Genomic DNA, 22,674 nt, shown 5'->3' on the forward strand with positions numbered 1-22,674 from the left:
TGCAGAATCAGCATGATCTTGCTACTTTTAGCGAGATTGCGGCAGAGAAAGGCCGCCGTCCTCGCATTTGTCTCGCACAGTCTCTACTGTACATCGGCGCTGGTCGTTAAGTGGTTAAGGCCAGGTATGTTTGTCTTGCGCAGTCTCTACTGCGCATGACTGCATCGGACAAACATACTTGGCCTTTTATTATATAGGATTTAGACACCTTGTTTGTGTAGAAGTCACACTCAATAGTTTACTGATTTATCAACCGTACATGAAAGGGGTTCACTTTTTTTTTACACTGTACTAGTTTAATCCATCTACAAATAAACCACCAAACTTCTATTTGAGATAAAATGAGAGACATTTAATAGAAATAACTATATTTCTGCTTAAGAAAAAAATCATATTTCCTGTTCATAGATGCTAAGCTGTTTGGAATACATGTATCATGATCTTGGGCTTGTTCAAGAATTCAATATGAACCCGATTATTTTAAAACGTTGGTTGGTAAGTATACAAGTTGGTTGGTAAGTATACAAGTTGATTGGTAAGTATACAAGTTGGTTGGTAAGTATACAAGTTGATTGGTAAGTATACAAGTTGGTTGGTAAGTATACAAGTTGGTTGGTTGGTAAGTATATACACTAAGAAATATTTTGGCTGTGGTTTTGTGTGTTTGTGGCAGATATTTTCTTCTTAAAGGAATATATCTATTTTTTTATGTAGACTGACATATATGGGCTCTGTTTATCAATCTGCTTATACAATTTTGGAGGCCTTCGCTGCAGCTGATAGTTAAGACTTCTGCTTCTGAACCTTTACATCAACTCTTAGCTGGCGGATTAAAATCACCCCGGAGCCCGGACATGTTTGCCTGGGGTGATTGACAGCCCCTGCTCTTGCACCATTGGGTTAGCGTGAGCAGGGGGCGGGAGGCGGCATTGCATGAGCAGACACTTGTTCAGTGTTACATGCAGGCAGCGTATTGCTGCCCGCTTTCTGTGATCCCGGGCGGACAAGTTCGCGGAAAACCCTGTCTGTTTGGCCTTTGTTAAATTGGCTCCATAGTATCAGTAGTTAAATACTTCAGTGCAAATTACCAATATACACAATAAATGTTTTAAAAGCAATTAAAATTATTGCTATCTTAATGATCTGCTAAACTACTTTAAAACCCTGTTGTCTTTAGCTTATCTCCCTTAAAGGGACAGTGTACTGATGGCAAATGACTGATTTTTAAATAGTAGCAAATGTTAATCAGTCTGAGTCTGCTTTTAAAATTCTGTGTCCTTAATACTACAAATTAGTATTGAACAGCTGCATGCAGCACATAACTTGCTGTCGGAAATTCATACAGAGGCACAGAGACATGTTGGTTACCATAGCAAATGCAACACCTGTCTTCTGTTCTTGGACCACATTGGTGTGTGCATGCCTGTGTACTAACTTGCACATGCGCTCATAGCTACATACGCATGAGTCCACAGCAGCACATGCCTATATGGTTTGAATGTACACTTGGATTAGTTACAGGACATGCATACTCTGCCTGCTTGCTCAGCCCATATTAAAGGGCAGATGTGCATCACCTGATGAAAAGTCTTATACTGGGGGACTTAGTGGTAAATATTTATATAGTTATAAACTATATCATTGTATGATTATCTGTGCATTGTATTATTAGTTTCATTATGTTGTTTGTGCAGCTTTATTTCATCTGAGCACACTGTCTCTTTAATTGTGACCAATTAGGACTGGCTGTAAATGTGTTTTCCTACTGCTCAAAGCAATCACATAGCTGATTTAGGCAATTTGCAGCATTTTAAAGAAATTAACTTTTTAGCCAAAAAGGAAATGAGGTACAAGGCACAGTTTTTACAAAAAAAGCACGTGGTACTTAAAGGGACATTACAGCCAAAATTGGATTTCACATGGGTGCATTTCAGTTTTGAATAGAAGCATTTTTGTAATATACAGGTATTAGCAACAATGCTTCTAATAAAAGTTGTAGCCATTTCAAAACACCATGCACCAGCATTTTAAACACAGCACTCACTCAGAGAGCCTAAAGTGCTTGTAGCATCTGTTAATGACTCAATTTGTTAATTGCTGACATGACACAAGCCCCACTGGCACTCTGAGCAGCTGCAGTATTTAAAATGCTGGTGCACTGAGAATATCTAGCTGTGCTTCACATGCACGTGCAGAGAAAAATGCTAACACTAAAACAGTGATAACTTTTACTAGAAGCATTTTTGCTAATACATGTGTATTGCAAATAATATGTGCATGCAGGGTTTTTGCTGATTGGTCGAGTCTTTTGAAATGTAAATATTGGGAAAGATGAGTTGATGTAATTTTACTTTTTCTCAGTTAAGCATCCAGGAGAATTACCGCACCAACCCCTTCCACAACTTTCGTCACTGCTTCTGTGTGGCGCAGATGATGTACGGAATGATTCACCTCTGCAATCTGCAGGTTTGACAATATATATTAGTATAGCAGACTATGGGATATAGTATACTACTCTCAGTGATTATATATTAGTATAGCAGACTTTGGGATATAGTATACTACTCTCAGTGAGTATATATTAGTATAGCAGACTATGGGATATAGTATACTACTCTCAGTGAGTATATATTAGCATAGCAGACTATGGGATATATACATTACCGAGCTACTACTCTCAGTATATATTAGTATAGCAGACTATGGGATATAGTATACTACTCTCAGTATATATTAGTATAGCAGACTATGGGATGTAGTATACTACTCTCAGTACAGTATATATTAGTATAGCAGACTATGGGATATATACATTACCGAGCTACTACTCTCAGTATATATTAGTATAGCAGACTATGGGATATAGTATACTACTCTCAGTATATATTAGTATAGCAGACTATGGGATATAGTATACTACTCTCAGTATATATTAGTATAGCAGACTATGGGATGTAGTATACTACTCTCAGTATATATTAGTATAGCAGACTATGGGATATAGTATACTACTCTCAGTATATATTAGTATAGCAGACTATGGGATATAGTACACTACTCTCAGTATATATTAGTATAGCAGACTATGGGATATAGTATACTACTCTCAGTATATATTAGTATAGCAGACTATGGGATATAGTATACTACTCTCAGTATATATTAGTATAGCAGACTATGGGATATAGTACACTACTCTCAGTATATATTAGTATAGCAGACTATGGGATATAGTATACTACTCTCAGTACAGTATATATTAGTATAGCAGACTATGGGATATATACATTACCGAGCTACTACTCTCAGTATATATTAGTATAGCAGACTATGGGATATAGTATACTACTCTCATTATATATTAGTATAGCAGACTATGGGATATAGTACACTACTCTCAGTATATATTAGTATAGCAGACTATGGGATATAGTACACTACTCTCAGTATATATTAGTATAGCAGACTATGGGATATAGTACACTACTCTCAGTATATATTAGTATAGCAGACTATGGGATATAGTATACTACTCTCAGTATATATTAGTATAGCAGACTATGGGATATAGTATACTACTCTCAGTATATATTAATATAGCAGACTATGGGATATAGTATACTACTCTCAGTATATATTAGTATAGCAGACTATGGGATATAGTATACTACTCTCAGTATATATTAGTATAGCAGACTATGGGATATAGTATACTACTCTCAGTATATATTAGTATAGCAGACTATGGGATATAGTATACTACTCTCAGTATATATTAGTATAGCAGACTATGGGATATAGTATACTACTCTCAGTATATATTAGTATAGCAGACTATGGGATATAGTATACTACTCTCAGTATATATTAGTATAGCAGACTATGGGATATAGTATACTACTCTCAGTATATATTAGTATAGCAGACTATGGGATATAGTATACTACTCTCAGTATATATTAGTATAGCAGACTATGGGATATAGTATACTACTCTCAGTATATATTAGTATAGCAGACTATGGGATGTAGTACACTACTCTCAGTATATATTAGTATAGCAGACTATGGGATGTAGTATACTACTCTCAGTATATATTAGTATAGCAGACTATGGGATATAGTATACTACTCTCAGTATATATTAGTATAGCAGACTATGGGATATAGTATACTACTCTCAGTATATATTAGTATAGCAGACTATGGGATATAGTATACTACTCTCAGTATATATTAGTATAGCAGACTATGGGATATAGTATACTACTCTCAGTATATATTAGTATAGCAGACTATGGGATGTAGTATACTACTCTCAGTATATATTAGTATAGCAGACTATGGGATGTAGTATACTACTCTCAGTATATATTAGTATAGCAGACTATGGGATATAGTATACTACTCTCAGTATATATTAGTATAGCAGACTATGGGATATAGTATACTATTCTCAGTATATATTAGTATAGCAGACTATGGGATATAGTATACTACTCTCAGTATATATTAGTATAGCAGACTATGGGATATAGTATACTACTCTCAGTATATATTAGTATAGCAGACTATGGGATATAGTACACTACTCTCAGTATATATTAATATAGCAGACTATGGGATATAGTACACTACTCTCAGTATATATTAGTATAGCAGACTATGGGATGTAGTACACTACTCTCAGTATATATTAGTATAGCAGACTATGGGATGTAGTATACTACTCTCAGTATATATTAGTATAGCAGACTATGGGATATAGTATACTACTCTCAGTATATATTAGTATAGCAGACTATGGGATATAGTATACTACTCTCAGTATATATTAGTATAGCAGACTATGGGATATAGTATACTACTCTCAGTATATATTAGTATAGCAGACTATGGGATATAGTATACTACTCTCAGTATATATTAGTATAGCAGACTATGGGATATAGTACACTACTCTCAGTATATATTAGTATAGAAGACTATGGGATATAGTACACTACTCTCAGTATATATTAGTATAGCAGACTATGGGATATAGTACACTACTCTCAGTATATATTAGTATAGCAGACTATGGGATATAGTATACTACTCTCAGTATATATTAGTATAGCAGACTATGGGATGTAGTATACTACTCTCAGTATATATTAGTATAGCAGACTATGGGATATAGTACACTACTCTCAGTATATATTAGTATAGCAGACTATTGGATGTAGTATACTACTCTCAGTATATATTAGTATAGCAGACTATGGGATATAGTATACTACTCTCAGTATATATTAGTATAGCAGACTATGGGATATAGTATACTACTCTCAGTATATATTAGTATAGCAGACTATGGGATATAGTACACTACTCTCAGTATATATTAGTATAGCAGACTATGGGATATAGTATACTACTCTCAGTATATATTAGTATAGCAGACTATGGGATATAGTATACTACTCTCAGTATATATTAGTATAGCAGACTATGGGATGTAGTATACTACTCTCAGTATATATTAGTATAGCAGACTATGGGATATAGTATACTACTCTCAGTATATATTAGTATAGCAGACTATGGGATATAGTATACTACTCTCAGTATATATTAGTATAGCAGACTATGGGATATAGTACACTACTCTCAGTATATATTAGTATAGCAGACTATGGGATATAGTACACTACTCTCAGTATATATTAGTATAGCAGACTATGGGATATAGTACACTACTCTCAGTATATGTTAGTATAGCAGACTATGGGATTTAGTATACTACTCTCAGTATATATTAGTATAGCAGACTATGGGATGTAGTATACTACTCTCAGTATATATTAGTATAGCAGACTATGGGATATAGTACACTACTCTCAGTATATATTAGTATAGCAGACTATTGGATGTAGTATACTATTCTCAGTATATATTAGTATAGCAGACTATGGGATATAGTATACTACTCTCAGTATATATTAGTATAGCAGACTATGGGATATAGTATACTACTCTCAGTATATATTAGTATAGCAGACTATGGGATATAGTATACTACTCTCAGTATATCTTAGTATAGCAGACTATGGGATATAGTATACTACTCTCAGTATATATTAGTATAGCAGACTATGGGATATAGTATACTACTCTCAGTATATATTAGTATAGCAGACTATGGGATATAGTATACTACTCTCAGTATATATTAGTATAGCAGACTATGGGATATAGTATACTACTCTCAGTATATATTAGTATAGCAGACTATGGGATATAGTATACTAATCTCAGTATATATTAGTATAGCAGACTATGGGATGTAGTATACTACTCTCAGTATATATTAGTATAGCAGACTATTGGATGTAGTATACTACTCTCAGTATATATTAGTATAGCATACTATGGGATATAGTATACTACTCTCAGTATATATTAGTATAGCAGACTATGGGATATAGTATACTACTCTCAGTATATATTAGTATAGCAGACTATGGGATATAGTATACTACTCTCAGTATATATTAGTATAGCAGACCAGTGGCGTAGCGTGGGGGGGGCCACAGGGGCGGTTGCCCCGGGCGCAAAATTCTGGGGGGCGCAAAATGCTTGGCTCCCAGCCTCCCCAGTCCCCACCATCTCAAGACAGTAGACAGTCACAGTCCCACTCCCAGCGGCGCTACAGGGAGGCTAAAAAATCTGACAGGCGCCTGCGCCCAGCCGTTCTGTCTCTCAAGTGAACTGTCTACTACTCTGAAGTCAAGACGTGCTGTGTAATGATTTAATTATCATAATTTTATGAGTGTAATCCTATCCGACCATTACCTGCTGCTAGACTAGTGTTTATGCCACTAGTTAGCACGGTCCACTCCCACTCCCAGCGCACAAGTCAGGAGGGAGGAAGAAGTCAGAGCAGCAGAGCCAGAGTGGAGTCAGACTGACTAGTACGCCGCGCCCGCAATGATAAGGTAAGTAGTGTCAACAGAAATTACCAAACTCATCACCGGGACCGTATCAGAACCAGACCACCAGTGCCACTGCCAGCCAGAATTATAATTAAATTATTATAGCCCCTGTTTTTGCCAGGGCCCTGGGGAATAGGGATTGGAAATGGCAACGCACGCAAAATGCAGCTTAGCCTCTACCGTTACCCAGGTGACGTCGCAGGGCCAGCCAGCCAAGTTCCAAAGGACCCAGAGTCACTCTGAGCCAGCCAGCCAAATTCCAACTTCCAAAGGACCCAGAGTCTGAGCCAGCCAGCATGCCAGAGTGTGAGAGTGATCTATGCTGCTTTAAAGTGAAAGCTGGTTATTTTATTTCAAATTCATTTTTAACCTGGGTAAAATAAAACATACAAGATGTAAATGATCTACATCTTGTATGTTTACCCAGGTTAAAAATGAATTAAAAAAAAATAACTGGCTTTCACTTTAAAGCAGCATAGATCACTCTCACACTCTGGCATGCTGGCTCAGATGTATTTAAAAATTAAATCCCATGTTTAAATATTAAACCATAAAAAATTTAATTGTTAAGTTATATAATGTACTTACTTAATGTATATAATAAAGTAATGGTTGCCTTCAACCATATTGAATCCTAATTTTTAAGGATGAATGTAGAGTTTAGAATTCTATATATATATATAGTATGTATTTTTGTTGTTAAAATAAAGCTTTGTTTGTTTTAAAACAAAAACCTGTCTCCTAAGTTGTTGAGCTGTCTCCTATATTCAAAGCAAATTTGCCAATCCCTACTGTACTGGTGGAAGAGACTCAGTCAGTGCTAATGGATTAGGGGGGCGCAATTCTTGCCTTGCCCTGGGCGCTGAGAAGCCACGCTACGCCACTGTAGCAGACTATGGGATATAGTATACTAATCTCAGTATATACAGGGAGTGCAGAATTATTAGTCAAGTTGTATTTTTGAGGATTAATTTTATTATTGAACAACAACCATGTTCTCAATGAACCCAAAAAACTCATTAATATCAAAGCTGAATAGTTTTGGAAGTAGTTTTTAGTTTGTTTTTAGTTTTAGCTATTTTAGGGGGATATCTGTGTGTGCAGGTGACTATTACTGTGCATAATTATTAGGCAACTTAACAAAAAAACAAATATATACCCATTTCAATTATTTATTTTTACCAGTGAAACCAATATAACATCTCAACATTCACAAATATACATTTCTGACATTCAAAAACAAAACAAAAACAAATCAGTGACCAATATAGCCACCTTTCTTTGCAAGGACACTCAAAAGCCTGCCATCCATGGATTCTGTCAGTGTTTTGATCTGTTCACCATCAACATTGCGTGCAGCAGCAACCACAGCCTCCCAGACACTGTTCAGAGAGGTGTACTGTTTTCCCTCCTTGTAAATCTCACATTTGATGATGGACCACAGGTTCTCAATGGGGTTCAGATCAGGTGAACAAGGAGGCCATGTCATTAGATTTTCTTCTTTTATACCCTTTCTTTCCAGCCACGCTGTGGAGTACTTAGACGCGTGTGATGGAGCATTGTCCTGCATGAAAATCATGTTTTTCTTGAAGGATGCAGACTTCTTCCTGTACCACTGCTTGAAGAAGGTGTCTTCCAGAAACTGGCAGTAGGACTGGGAGTTGAGCTTGACTCCATCCTCAACCCGAAAAGGCCCCACAAGCTCATCTTTGATGATACCAGCCAAAACCAGTACTCCACCTCCACCTTGCTGGCGTCTGAGTCGGACTGGAGCTCTCTGCCCTTTACCAATCCAGCCACGGGCCCATCCATCTGGCCCATCAAGACTCACTCTCATTTCATCAGTCCATAAAACCTTAGAAAAATCAGTCCTGAGATATTTCTTGGCCCAGTCTTGACGTTTCAGCTTGTGTGTCTTGTTCAGTGGTGGTCGTCTTTCAGCCTTTCTTACCTTGGCCATGTCTCTGAGTATTGCACACCTTGTGCTTTTGGGCACTCCAGTGATGTTGCAGCTCTGAAATATGGCCAAACTGGTGGCAAGTGGCATCTTGACTTTTCTCAGTTCATGGGCAGTTATTTTGCGCCTTGGTTTTTCCACACGCTTCTTGCGACCCTGTTGACTATTTTGAATGAAACGCTTGATTGTTCGATGATCACGCTTCAGAAGCTTTGCAATTTTAAGAGTGCTGCATCCCTCTGCAAGATATCTCACTATTTTTTACTTTTCTGAGCCTGTCAAGTCCTTCTTTTGACCCATTTTGCCAAAGGAAAGGAAGTTGCCTAATAATTATGCACACCTGATATAGGGTGTTGATGTCATTAGACCACACCCCTTCTCATTACAGAGATGCACATCACCTAATATGCTTAATTGGTAGTAGGCTTTCGAGCCTATACAGCTTGGTGTAAGACAACATGCATAAAGAGGATGATGTGGTCAAAATACTCATTTGCCTAATAATTCTGCACTCCCTGTATTAGTATAGCAGACTATGGGATATAGTATACTACTCTCAGTATATATTAGTATAGCAGACTATGGGATATAGTATACTATTCTCAGTATATATTAGTATAGCAGACTATGGGATATAGTATACTTATCTCAGTATATATTAGTATAGCAGACTATGGGATATAGTAAGTATACTACTCTCAGTATATATTAGTATAGCAAACTATGGAATGTAGTATACTACTCTCAGTATATATTAGTATAGCAGACTATGGGATGTAGTATACTACTCTCAGTATATATTAGTATAGCAGACTATGGGATATAGTATACTACTCTCAGTATATATTAGTATAGCAGACTATGGGATATAGTATACTACTCTCAGTATATATTAGTATAGCAGACTATGGGATGTAGTATACTACTTGCAGTTTATATTAGTATAGCAGACTATGGGATGTAGTATACTACTCTCAGTATATATTAGTATAGCAGACTATGGGATGTAGTATACTACTCTCAGTATATATTAGTATAGCAGACTATGGGATATAGTAAGTATACTACTCTCAGTATATATTAGTATAGCAGACTATGGAATATAGTATACTACTCTCAGTATATATTAGTATAGCAGACTATGGGATGTATACATTACCGAGCTACTACTCTCAGTATATATTAGTATAGCAGACTATGGGATGTATACATTACTGAGCTACTACTCTCAGTATATATTAGTATAGCAGACTATGGGATGTAGTATACATTACCGAGCTACTACTCTCAGTATATATTAGTATAGCAAACTATGAGATATGTACATTACCAAGCTACTACTCTCAATATATATTAGTATAGCAGACTATGGGATGTAGTATACATTACCGAGCTACTACTCTCAGTATATATTAGTATAGCAGACTATGGGATGTATACATTACCGAGCTACAACTCTCAGTATATATTAGTATAGCAGACTATGGGATGTAGTATACATTACCGAGCTACTACTTTCAGTATATATTAGTATAGCAGACTATGGGATGTATACATTACCGAGCTACTACTCTCAGTATATATTAGTATAGCAGACTATGGGATGTATACATTACCGAGCTACTACTCTCAGTATATATTAGTATAGCAGACTATGGGATGTATACATTACCGAGCTACTACTCTCAGTATATGTTAGTGTAGCAAACTATGAGATGTGTACATTACCGAGCTACTACTCTCAGTATATATTAGTATAGCAGACTATGGGATGTATACATTACCGAGCTACTACTCTCAGTATATATTAGTATAGCAGACTATGGGATGTATACATTACCGAGCTACTACTCTCAGTATATATTAGTATAGCAGACTATGGGATGTATACATTACCGAGCTACTACTCTCAGTATATGTTAGTGTAGCAAACTATGAGATGTGTACATTACCGAGCTACTACTCTCAGTATATATTAGTATAGCAGACTATGGGATGTAGTATACATTACAGAGCTACTACTCTCAGTATATATTAGTATAGCAGACTATGGGATGTATACATTACCGAGCTACTACTCTCAGTATATATTAGTATAGCAGACTATGGGATGTAGTATACATTACCAAGCTACTACTCTCAGTATATATTAGTATAGCAGACTATGGGATGCATATATTACCGGAGCCACTACTCTCAGTATATATTAGTATAGCAGACTATGGGATGCATATATTACCGGAGCCACTACTCTCAGTATATATTAGTATAGCAGACTATGGGATGTATACATTACCGGAGCCACTACTCTCAGTATATATTAGTATAGCAGACTATGGGATGTATACATTACCGAGCTACTACTCTCAGTATATATTAGTATAGCAGACTATGGGATGTATACATTACCGAGCTATTACTCTCAGTATATATTAGTATAGCAGACTATGGGATGCATATATTACCGGAGCCACTACTCTCAGTATATATTAGTATAGCAGACTATGGGATGTATACATTACCGAGCTACTACTCTCAGTATATATTAGTATAGCAGACTATGGGATGCATATATTACCGGAGCTACTACTCACAGTATATATTTTTATATATATATATATATTTATTATGACAGCTTTGAGGTTTACCAAGATGTGTTGCGCTGGCTTTGTGAAAAACAATTTACAATGGCATTATATAGATTGATTTTGTTTTCTAAGTTCCCCTTAAAGGTACATTAAAGGAATATGAAACCCAACATTTTTCTTTTGTGATTCAGACAGAATATACAATTTTAAAAAAGATTCCAATTTACTTTGATCATCAAATTTGCTTTGTTCCCATGATATTCTGTGTTGAAGAGCTTCCTAGGTAGGCATGTGGAGCACTACATGACAGGAAATAGTGCTGCCCTCTAGTTCTCTTGTAAATAGAGAACATTCTTACAAAACTGTTATAATATAGTGCTGCAGAAATAAGCCAGTTCCTTAGCATATGCTCCTGCTTTTCAACAAAATATACCAAGAGAGCGAAGACAAATTGATAATACAAGTAAATTAGAAAGTTGTTTAAAATTGTATGCTGTATCTGAATCATGAAAGAAAACAATTTGGGTTTTGTATCCCTTTAATGTTATTTTTTGAATGTGAAAGGTATATATGAGCAGTTAAGCACTGTAATGATATAACAACAAGTCATTTTTGCACTAGAATATCCCTTTAAGTAAGTCATGGTAAATCTGCAGGTAAAACACGTGTATTTCATTTTACACAGGATCAAATAAGCCTGATTGATTTAGGAGTTCTCATGACTTCTGCTGTGTGTCATGATCTGGACCACCCTGGATATAACAACACGTGAGTAAATTACCCCCATAAGCCTCCATTACAGTATTCCAATCCAATTATAGTAGCTGTGCACTTGTATGCAAAAATAATAATAATAATAAAAAAATACTTTCTCCAAAGCAGTAATGTTAGTTACTTAAAGGGACATGATACCCAAATGTTGAAGTACATAAAAGGGATGCAGCATAGCTGTAAAAAGCTGACTAGAAAATATCACCTGAACATCTCTATGTAAAAAAGGGAAGATTTTACATCAAAATGTCCTCAGTAGCCACATCCCATTGTAAAGGGTCTTTAACCAGCCAATCAAGATGCTAGTCCCAGGACTTGCAAGGAAGAATGTTATTTCCCTCCTCAGTTTAAGGAAGTTTACTATAAAATCATGTGAAATCTTGTGAAATCACAGTAAAGTGTGAACGCAGCATTGGTGAAGCTGATTGGCTGTTTTTTTCAACATGCAGCTGACAGTTGCTGAAGGATAACTGTTCACAGAGCACTTATATTGTAAGCTGAAAACATTTCAAGGCAAAATATCTTCCTTTTTTACATAGAGATGTTCATGTGATATTTTCTTGTCAGCTTTTTACAGTTATGGAAGCCGCTTCCAGCCTCAGTCTCGCCTAAAACCCGCAATATTAACTTCCTGAGGATGTATCTTCCCAGGAGAGACGTGATGAGCTCTTTTGATGATTTCTTAGGAAAGAGAACCAGGAATAGTGCGATATCAGGATGGATGTGAATAAACAGTGTATTTATTTTGTTCCTCCACCCAACAACCTGATACTTAAAGGATTACTTTCTGTTATAATTTTTAAGCTAAACAACTAACATATTAAAGTTAATAAACATTAATTAAAACCTACTGACCTATATTTTCTCCAAAACGAAGTTTCATAACGTTCTAAAAGTTATATCTTTTATTCGCCGATGATGTCACATTATCCTGCCCACTATTTTCAGCACTGCATGTTCAAAATACTTAAACCAATAACTTTGTGTTTAAAGCGCCATTTTGAAACCTAGGTATTGTAAACGGATTGGTACAGAGCAAAGGATACCCACGGAGTGGGTTTGGAAAACAATTAAATTTGCAGACAAGATTTCTGATATACGGTAGAGATATGTTAATGAAATGCTATTGATAAAAAGCGTATTTGGGGTAGTTAGTTAGTAACAGGCATAGAAAATATTTACTTACAGTGGCCCTTTAAAGTTTAGGATTAAAGGAACTCAAATTTTAAAATCAGTTAAACTTTCATTAAAGGTTAAAATGCTCTACGCATTTTGATGGTAACATCAGCCTTTTTCAAAAGCAGAATATAAAATTACTAACAAACAAGATGAATCCTTGCATAAATACACATTTTATTCACATCCATTCTGTGAGTATTTTCCTTTAAGTAGTATAGGATGATACTGCATTATTCCTGGTATTCTTTCCAAATAAATATTCAAATAACTCATCACTTCTTATTCTGGCACCACCATACTTCATCAGGAGGTTAGAGAACTTGTAGGCATTGGCCAACTGGTATTTTGTGTACAGGACCATGATGGGAGTCTTGGGCCTTGGCTGGGTTGTGTCGGGGACTAGGCAGTTCTTGGGCGTGGCATGGAAGGTAGTGGGCCACGCCTCTCAACCTTTTACTATCCAATAGGATCTGGGATGGTCTGTTTTTTAATATATTTTGAGTAATTTTTAATTAACAAAATCTTTGCAATCATAACGTAACTTTTTGGTTATCATAATGAAAAGAACTACACATTTAGTAGTTTTAAAATTTGACTTGAGCAATATATATATATTTTTTATTAAATATATTGTCAATGGAAACCGAAGAATTTCTTTGGTGGTATGAATGGTTTCTTCTAGTTTATGTATATGATATATGTCTAAAGAGATCAATAAAGTACAACACATACCAGTATTATTGTGAGCATTTCTTATAAAAAAAAAAAACTTTTGTGTACAAATAAATACATGTTTCTCAATATTTTAATCTTTTGTTTATACTTTTAATTTTGGTTTTGCATGTTAGGTATCAGATCAATGCCCACACCGAGCTTGCAATCCGGTACAACGATATCTCTCCTTTGGAAAACCATCACTGTGCCATCGCCTTTCAGATTCTCGCTCAGCCTGAGAACAACATTTTCTCAAATGTCAGCCCTGAGCTCTTCAAACAGATCAGACAGGTGATGATATATAAGGCTGAACAGAGTCTGCTGACTTTATAGAGAAGTAGCGCGATTCACAATTTTAGATTTTTTTGTTCAAGTCCACTAGTCACTCAAAAATGTTTTGTAATTGCGTTTTTTTAAAAGAACATGAAGATGAAATGATTCTTGTTTAAAATGTTTTATTAATCCTGTGGAGTTATTTATGAGTCAGCACTGATTGGCTAAAATGCATATATGTCAAAAGAACTGAAATAAGTGGGCAGTCTGCAGAGGCTTAGATACAAGGTAATCACAGAGGTAAAAAAAGTGTGTTGATTATGCAAAACTGGGCAATGGGTATTAAAGGGATTATCTATCTTTTTAAACAATCAACATTCTGGAGTAGACTGTCCCTTTAAGGAAACATATAAACAAACTCCTGTACATCAACCAATAACTGGACAGCATTTAGGTACAGAATGCACACTACAAATTTCAGTTAAAAAGCAGGCAAAATAAATAATGAAAGTGCATTGAGAATATTTTTAATCATGCATAAAGGGACACTAAACCCAAATGTTTTCTTTCATGATTCAGATACAGCAGCAAGTTTAAGCAACTTTCTAATTTACTTCTATTATCAATTTTTCTTCGTTCTCTTGCTACCTTTATTTAAAAAGCAGGAATGTGATGCATAGGAGCCGGCCCATTTATGGTTGAGAACCTGGGTTATGCTTGCTTATTGGTGGGTAAATGTAAGCCTCCAATAAGCAAGCGCTATCCATGGTGCTGAACCTAAAATGGGCTGGCTGCTAAGATTTACATTCCTGCTTTTAAAATAAAGATAGCAAGAGAATGAAGACAAATTGATAATAGGAATAAATTAGAAAATTGCTTAAAATTTCATGCTCTATCTGAATCGTGAAAAAAATTGGGTTCAGTGTCCCTTAATGTAGCATTTTATGGGGAATGAAATTATGATTTGAATGTACCATTAATAAAACAAGTTGTATTGTTATAACTATTATCTTCATGCGCCAACAGATTATACAGCGGATACAGGTGTGTACAATAAAGGCAAAACAAAGACCACAAGAAAAGAATTTAAGCCCCTACTCACTAGAGATCTTACAATCTGAATAGTGCGTTGTGAAACAAAATAAGGCGCTTCCAACAAGGTCTTGTACTCCTTTTTAGTCTTTCACTTAAGAGATTTTATTTTTACCAACAGGCAATTATTCGCCTAATTTTAGCAACAGACATGGCAAGGCACGGGGATATCTTGGAATCATTTAAACAGGTCACGCCGATCTTTGACTTCAGTAATGAAGACCATGTGAAAACTGTGAGTATAAGATTATTTGTGCACGTTATATCAAAAAACAAAACTAAATTCCTCATATATCTATGAAGGTTGTGTGTCCTGCAAGTTGATGTTTTTAATCAAATCAGATGGTGTACTGTAATATTTGTTTTATTGTTTTTTTTTTGTATAAAATGTTTGGGAAATAGCTCCTTTCGATTTATTTTTGTATTTGAAATAACTGGTCCCTTTAAAATATAAATATACAGTTTTATGCATAATCTTGCCTGCCCGTGTTTGGCTTTTCTGGCCAGATCAAACAGCAACAAATGTGGTTTTGTGAGTTTTTGGCTGCTGTCTTACATAAATAAATTAGCAATAGTCTCTGATACTAAAAGTGAGGTTACTCCGTATTCATTTTTAGTGAGGCTGCTTTGATCTATGTATGTTTGAGCAACAGTTGTAATGTAGATTTACTAAGGATGGTTGCTGTATTGTGATGCTGCATTGCATAAACCATTTGGCAACTAAAGGATAATGATTTTTATAGAGAACTTTCTGTTATCAGATTTACTTCTTTCATTTGGTAGCCTTTGTTGAAAACCTTATACATTCATTTTGTATTTTAGTAAACTCGGATATTTCTATATGAGCATCCTGGTAGACCTAATCACTGATTGGCTGAACAGCATAATCTAATATTTAACCAGTTCTGTATTAGCTCTTAAACATCCCTTCTAATTCTTACAGCTGCAGATGATGTTGATAAAATGCTGTGATATCTCCAATGAGGTCCGACCCACTGAAGTTGCAGAACCGTGGGTTGATTGTTTATTGGAGGAATATTTCATGCAAGTAGGTGAACTTCTGCACTTCCCTTTAAATTAACTCCAAAGGCACAGTAGATTCTATTCCCTTTAAACAATCGTGACATTAACCCTTTGGCTGCTAAGCCATTTCCCACCTGGGTGCTAAGCTGGTTTTGAGCTTTTTTTTTTTTTTTTAAATATATTTATTTTTAACTTCTTTTTTTCCAGATCTCCAAGACTTATACCGTTGGAAAGGTTAGGCGATTAGGGTCTTGGGGGTCTGTAGCTGCTTAGATGCCCGAGATACAGGCTTCCAAGCAGCATGCCCCCATCTCCCTATATTTGTCCATTTTAAATAAAGTTGCACGGTTATCACGTCATTGCACGTGACGTCACCATGCGAAACGTGAAGGGGGTGGGAGTAGGTGGGAGCCCCCAGATTGCCCTCAAGGTGGGTGAGTGCTAGCGGCGGCTCTGAGCCATTGTCAGCACCTGACTGAGAAAATTTGCAACGGTTCAGAGCTGTTTTTTTTATTTCATTATTCAGACAGAGAATACAATTTTAAACAACTTTCCAATTTACTTCTATTATCAAATTTGCTTTGTTTGCTTGGTATCCTTTATTGAAAAGCATACCTAGGTAATCTCAAGAGCTTCTAATTGGTGGCTGCACATATATGACTCGTGTTATGTTGGCTCATCCATGTGCATTGCTGTTTTTTCAACAAAGGATACCAAAGAATGAAGCAAATTAGATGATAGAAGTAATTTGGAAAGTTGTTTAAAATGGTATTTTCTATCTGAATCATGAAATAAAAAATTGGGTTTCATGTTTCTTTAAGATATAGAACCAGACTGCCCACTGTCCATGAGGGCTAGAAACAGACCAGGTATTACAGTAAATACCTTTGTGAGAACATTTAAATGACCTAAACACGGATTGACCCACTTGTGCCGTTTCTGGTCCTTAAATACAATTTTAACCCCTTAACGACCAACGTCGTACTGGGTACGTCATACAAAAACTATTTGTTAATGACCAACGACATACCCTGTACGTAGTCAGTGGTTTCAAGCGGTGGAAGCGATCCTGATCGCTTCCAGACGCTTTCAAGGTATTGCCGTGATGCCTTGATATTGAGGTATCACTGCAATACCTTTTTTAACACACCGATGCAGAGAGAGCCACTCTGTGGCCCTCTCTGCATCGGCCAGCGATGGTGCGATCGTTGGTGAGTGGGAGCCGTTGCAGGGAGGTGGGTGGGTGGCCATCGCTGGTGTAAAAACACGTCAGAGGGGGGCAGGATCACCCGTGGGGATGCCGGGAGTGCGCACGAATGCGGGGGCGGGAGCGCGCACGGGGCCCCTAAACTATGGAACAAAGTGTAAAGTGAAGGAGGGAGAGAGGAGGGGGGACAATTTTATCTAAGGGATCTGGGAGGGGGTGGGGGTTGGTTATTGATGGGGGAAGCTACACTACAGAAAAATAAATAAAATACTAAAAAAAAAAAGGCTAATTGTATGTAAACTGGGTACTGGCAGACAGCTGCCAGTACCCAAGATGGCGTACAATAAGGTAGAGGGGGTGGGTTAGAGAGCTATTTGGGGGGGATCAGGGAGGTTGGGGGCTAAGGGGGGATCCTACACAGCAGAATGTTTTTTTTGTTTAAAAAAAAAAAACATAATTTATGCTTACCTGATAAATTCCTTTCTTCTGTAGTGTGATCAGTCCACGGGTCATCATTACTTCTGGGATATTACTCCTCCCCAACAGGAAGTGCAAGAGGATTCACCCAGCAGAGCTGCATATAGCTCCTCCCCTCTACGTCACTCCCAGTCATTCGACCAAGGACCAACGAGAAAGGAAAAGCCAAGGGTGAAGTGGTGACTGGAGTATAAATTAAAAAATATTTACCTGCCTTAAAAACAGGGCGGGCCGTGGACTGATCACACTACAGAAGAAAGGAATTTATCAGGTAAGCATAAATTATGTTTTCTTCTGTTAAGTGTGATCAGTCCACGGGTCATCATTACTTCTGGGATACCAATACCAAAGCAAAAGTACACGGATGACGGGAGGGATAGGCAGGCTCTTTATACAGAAGGAACCACTGCCTGAAGAACCTTTCTCCCAAAAATAGCCTCCGATGAAGCAAAAGTGTCAAATTTGTAAAATTTGGAAAAAGTATGAAGCGAAGACCAAGTTGCAGCCTTGCAAATCTGTTCAACAGAGGCCTCATTCTTGAAGGCCCAAGTGGAAGCCACAGCTCTAGTAGAATGAGCTGTAATTCTTTCAGGAGGCTGCTGTCCAGCAGTCTCATAAGCTAAACGAATTATGCTACGAAGCCAAAAAGAAAGAGAGGTAGCGGAAGCTTTTTGACCTCTCCTCTGCCCAGAGTAAACGACAAACAGAGAAGACGTTTGTCGAAATTCCTTAGTTGCCTGTAAGTAAAATTTTAGAGCACGGACTACATCCAGGTTGTGCAGTAGACGTTCCTTCTTTGAAGAAGGATTTGGGCATAAAGAAGGAACAACAATCTCTTGATTGATATTCCTGTTAGTAACTACCTTAGGTAAGAACCCAGGTTTAGTACGCAGGACTACCTTATCCGAATGAAAAATCAAATAAGGAGAATCACAATGTAAGGCTGATAATTCAGAGACTCTTCGAGCCGAGGAAATAGCCATTAAAAATAGAACTTTCCAAGATAACAACTTTATATCAATGGAATGAAGGGGTTCAAACGGAACGCCCTGTAAAACATTAAGAACAAGGTTTAAACTCCATGGTGGAGCAACAGTTTTAAACACAGGCTTAATCCTGGCCAAAGCCTGACAAAAAGCCTGGACGTCAGGAACTTCTGACAGACGTTTGTGTAACAGAATGGACAGAGCTGAGATCTGTCCCTTTAATGAACTAGCAGATAAACCCTTTTCTAAACCTTCTTGTAGAAAAGACAATATCCTAGGAATCCTAACCTTACTCCAAGAGTAACCTTTGGATTCACACCAATATAGGTATTTACGCCATATCTTATGGTAAATCTTTCTGGTAACAGGTTTCCTAGCCTGTATTAAGGTATCAATAACTGACTCAGAAAACCCACGTCTTGATAAAATCAAGCGTTCAATTTCCAAGCAGTCAGCTTCAGAGAAGTTAGATTTTGATGTTTGAAGGGACCCTGTATCAGAAGGTCCTGTTTCAGAGGTAGAGACCAAGGTGGACAGGATGACATGTCCACCAGGTCTGCATACCAAGTCCTGCGTGGCCACGCAGGTGCTATTAGAATCACTGATGCTCTCTCTTGTTTGATTCTGGCAATCAATCGAGGAAGCAACGGGAAGGGTGGAAACACGTAAGCCATCCTGAAGTCCCAAGGTGCTGTCAGAGCATCTATCAGGACTGCTCCTGGATCCCTGGATCTGGACCCGTAACGAGGAAGCTTGGCATTCTGTCGAGACGCCATGAGATCTATCTCTGGTTTGCCCCAACGTCGAAGTATTTGGGCAAAGACCTCCGAATGAAGTTCCCACTCCCCCGGATGAAAAGTCTGACGACTTAAGAAATCCGCCTCCCAGTTCTCCACTCCCGGGATGTGGATTGCTGACAGGTGGCAAGAGTGAGACTCTGCCCAGCGAATTATCTTTGATACTTCCATCATAGCTAGGGAGCTTCTTGTCCCTCCCTGATGGTTGATGTAAGCTACAGTCGTGATGTTGTCCGACTGAAACCTGATGAACCCCCGAGTTGTCAACTGGGGCCAAGCCAGGAGGGCATTGAGAACTGCTCTCAATTCCAGAATGTTTATTGGCAGGAGACTCTCCTCCTGACTCCATTGTCCCTGAGCCTTCAGAGAATTCCAGACGGCACCCCAACCTAGAAGGCTGGCGTCTGTTGTTACAATTGTCCAGTCTGGTCTGCTGAATGGCATCCCCCTGGACAGATGTGGCCGAGAAAGCCACCATAGAAGAGAATTTCTGGTCTCTTGATCCAGATTCAGAGAAGGGGATAAGTCTGAGTAATCCCCATTCCACTGACTTAGCATGCACAGTTGCAGTGGTCTGAGGTGTAAGCGTGCAAAGGGTACTATGTCCATTGCCGCTACCATTAAGCCGATTACCTCCATGCATTGAGCCACTGACGGGTGTTGAATGGAATGAAGGGTGCGGCAAGCACTTTGAAGTCTTGTTAGCCTGTCCTCTGTCAGGTAAATCTTCATTTCTACAGAATCTATAAGAGTCCCCAGGAAGGGAACTCTTGTGAGTGGAACGAGTGAACTTTTCTTTTCGTTCACCTTCCATCCATGTGACCTTAGAAATGCCAGCACTAACTCTGTATGAGACTTGGCAGTTTGAAAGCTTGAAGCTTGTATCAGAATGTCGTCTAGGTATGGAGCTACCGAGATTCCCCGCGGTCTTAGTACCGCCAGAAGAGCACCCAGAACCTTTGTGAAGATTCTTGGAGCTGTAGCCAATCCGAATGGAAGAGCCACAAACTGGTAATGCCTGTCTAGGAAGGCAAACCTTAGGTACCGATAATGATCTTTGTGAATCGGTATGTGAAGGTAAGCATCTTTTAAATCTACAGTGGTCATGTACTGACCCTCTTGGATCATAGGTAAAATTGTCCGAATAGTCTCCATCTTGAACGATGGAACTCTTAGGAATTTGTTTAGGATCTTTAAGTCCAGGATTGGTCTGAAAGTTCCCTCTTTTTTGTGAACCACAAACAGATTTGAGTAAAACCCCTGTCCCTGTTCCGATCGTGGAACTGGATGGATTACTCCCATTAACAAGAGCTCTTGTACGCAGCGTAGAAACGCCTCTTTCTTTGTCTGGATTGTTGACAATCTTGACAGATGAAATCTCTCTCTTGGAGGAGAGTATTTGAAGTCCAGAAGGTATCCCTGAGATATTATCTCTAGCGCCCAGGGATCCTGAACATCTCTTGCCCAAGCCTGGGCGAAGAGAGAAAGTCTGCCCCCCACTAGATCCGATCCCGGATCGGGGGCCCTCAATTCATGCTGTTTTAGGGGCAGCAGCAGGTTTCCTAGTCTGCTTGCCCTTGTTCCAGGACTGGTTAGGTTTCCAGCCTTGTCTGTAGCGAGCAACAGCTCCTTCCTGTTTTGGTGCAGAGGAAGTTGATGCTGCTCCTGCTTTGAAATTACGAAAGGAACGAAAATTAGACTGTCTAGTCTTGGCTTTGGCTTTGTCCTGAGGCAGGGCATGGCCTTTACCTCCTGTAATGTCAGCGATAATCTCTTTCAACCCGGGCCCGAATAAGGTCTGCCCTTTGAAAGGTATATTAAGCAATTTAGACTTAGAAGTAACATCAGCTGACCAGGATTTTAGCCACAGCGCCCTGCGTGCCTGAATGGCGAATCCTGAATTCTTCGCCGTAAGTTTAGTAAGATGTACTACGGCCTCCGAAATGAATGAATTAGCTAGTTTAAGGACTCTAAGCCTGTCCGTAATGTCGTCCAGAGTAGCTGAACCAATGTTCTCTTCCAGAGACTCAATCCAGAATGCCGCTGCAGCCGTGATCGGCGCAATGCATGCAAGGGGTTGCAATATAAAACCTTGTTGAACAAACATTTTCTTAAGGTAACCCTCTAATTTTTTATCCATTGGATCTGAAAAAGCACAGCTATCCTCCACCGGGATAGTGGTACGCTTAGCTAAGGTAGAAACTGCTCCCTCCACCTTAGGGACCGTTTGCCATAAGTCCCTTGTGGTGGCGTCTATTGGAAACATTTTTCTAAATATCGGAGGGGGTGAGAACGGCACACCGGGTCTATCCCACTCCTTAGTAACAATTTCAGTAAGTCTCTTAGGTATAGGAAAAACCTCAGTACTCGTCGGTACCGCAAAATATTTATCCAACCTACACATTTTCTCTGGTATTGCAACTGTGTTACAATCATTCAGAGCCGCTAACACCTCCCCTAGTAATACACGGAGGTTTTCCAGTCTAAATTTAAAATTTGAAATATCTGAATCCAGTCTGTTTGGATCAGAACCGTCACCCACAGAATGAAGTTCTCCATCCTCATGTTCTGCCACCTGTGACGCAGTGTCTGACATGGCCCTAATATTATCAGCGCACTCTGTTCTCACCCCAG

At 38.1% G+C, this 22,674-nt stretch overlaps 1 protein-coding gene across 1 annotated transcript in view; it reads left to right on the forward strand.

Moving 5' to 3' along the window:
• LOC128638773 (high affinity cGMP-specific 3',5'-cyclic phosphodiesterase 9A-like) overlaps positions 1-22,674 on the forward strand; it is a 40,444-nt gene that overhangs the window by 12,709 nt on the left and 5,061 nt on the right. Inside the window, exons 7-12 of the mRNA XM_053690910.1 lie at positions 409-495; positions 2,362-2,466; positions 12,207-12,289; positions 14,320-14,476; positions 15,672-15,785; positions 16,494-16,598. Coding sequence (XP_053546885.1) covers positions 409-495; positions 2,362-2,466; positions 12,207-12,289; positions 14,320-14,476; positions 15,672-15,785; positions 16,494-16,598 — 651 coding nt within the window. The remainder of the gene's footprint in view (positions 1-408; positions 496-2,361; positions 2,467-12,206; positions 12,290-14,319; positions 14,477-15,671; positions 15,786-16,493; positions 16,599-22,674) is intronic.

The sequence above is a fragment of the Bombina bombina genome, chromosome 8, assembly GCF_027579735.1.
Source record: "Bombina bombina isolate aBomBom1 chromosome 8, aBomBom1.pri, whole genome shotgun sequence".
Classification (NCBI taxonomy): Eukaryota; Metazoa; Chordata; class Amphibia; order Anura; family Bombinatoridae; genus Bombina; species Bombina bombina.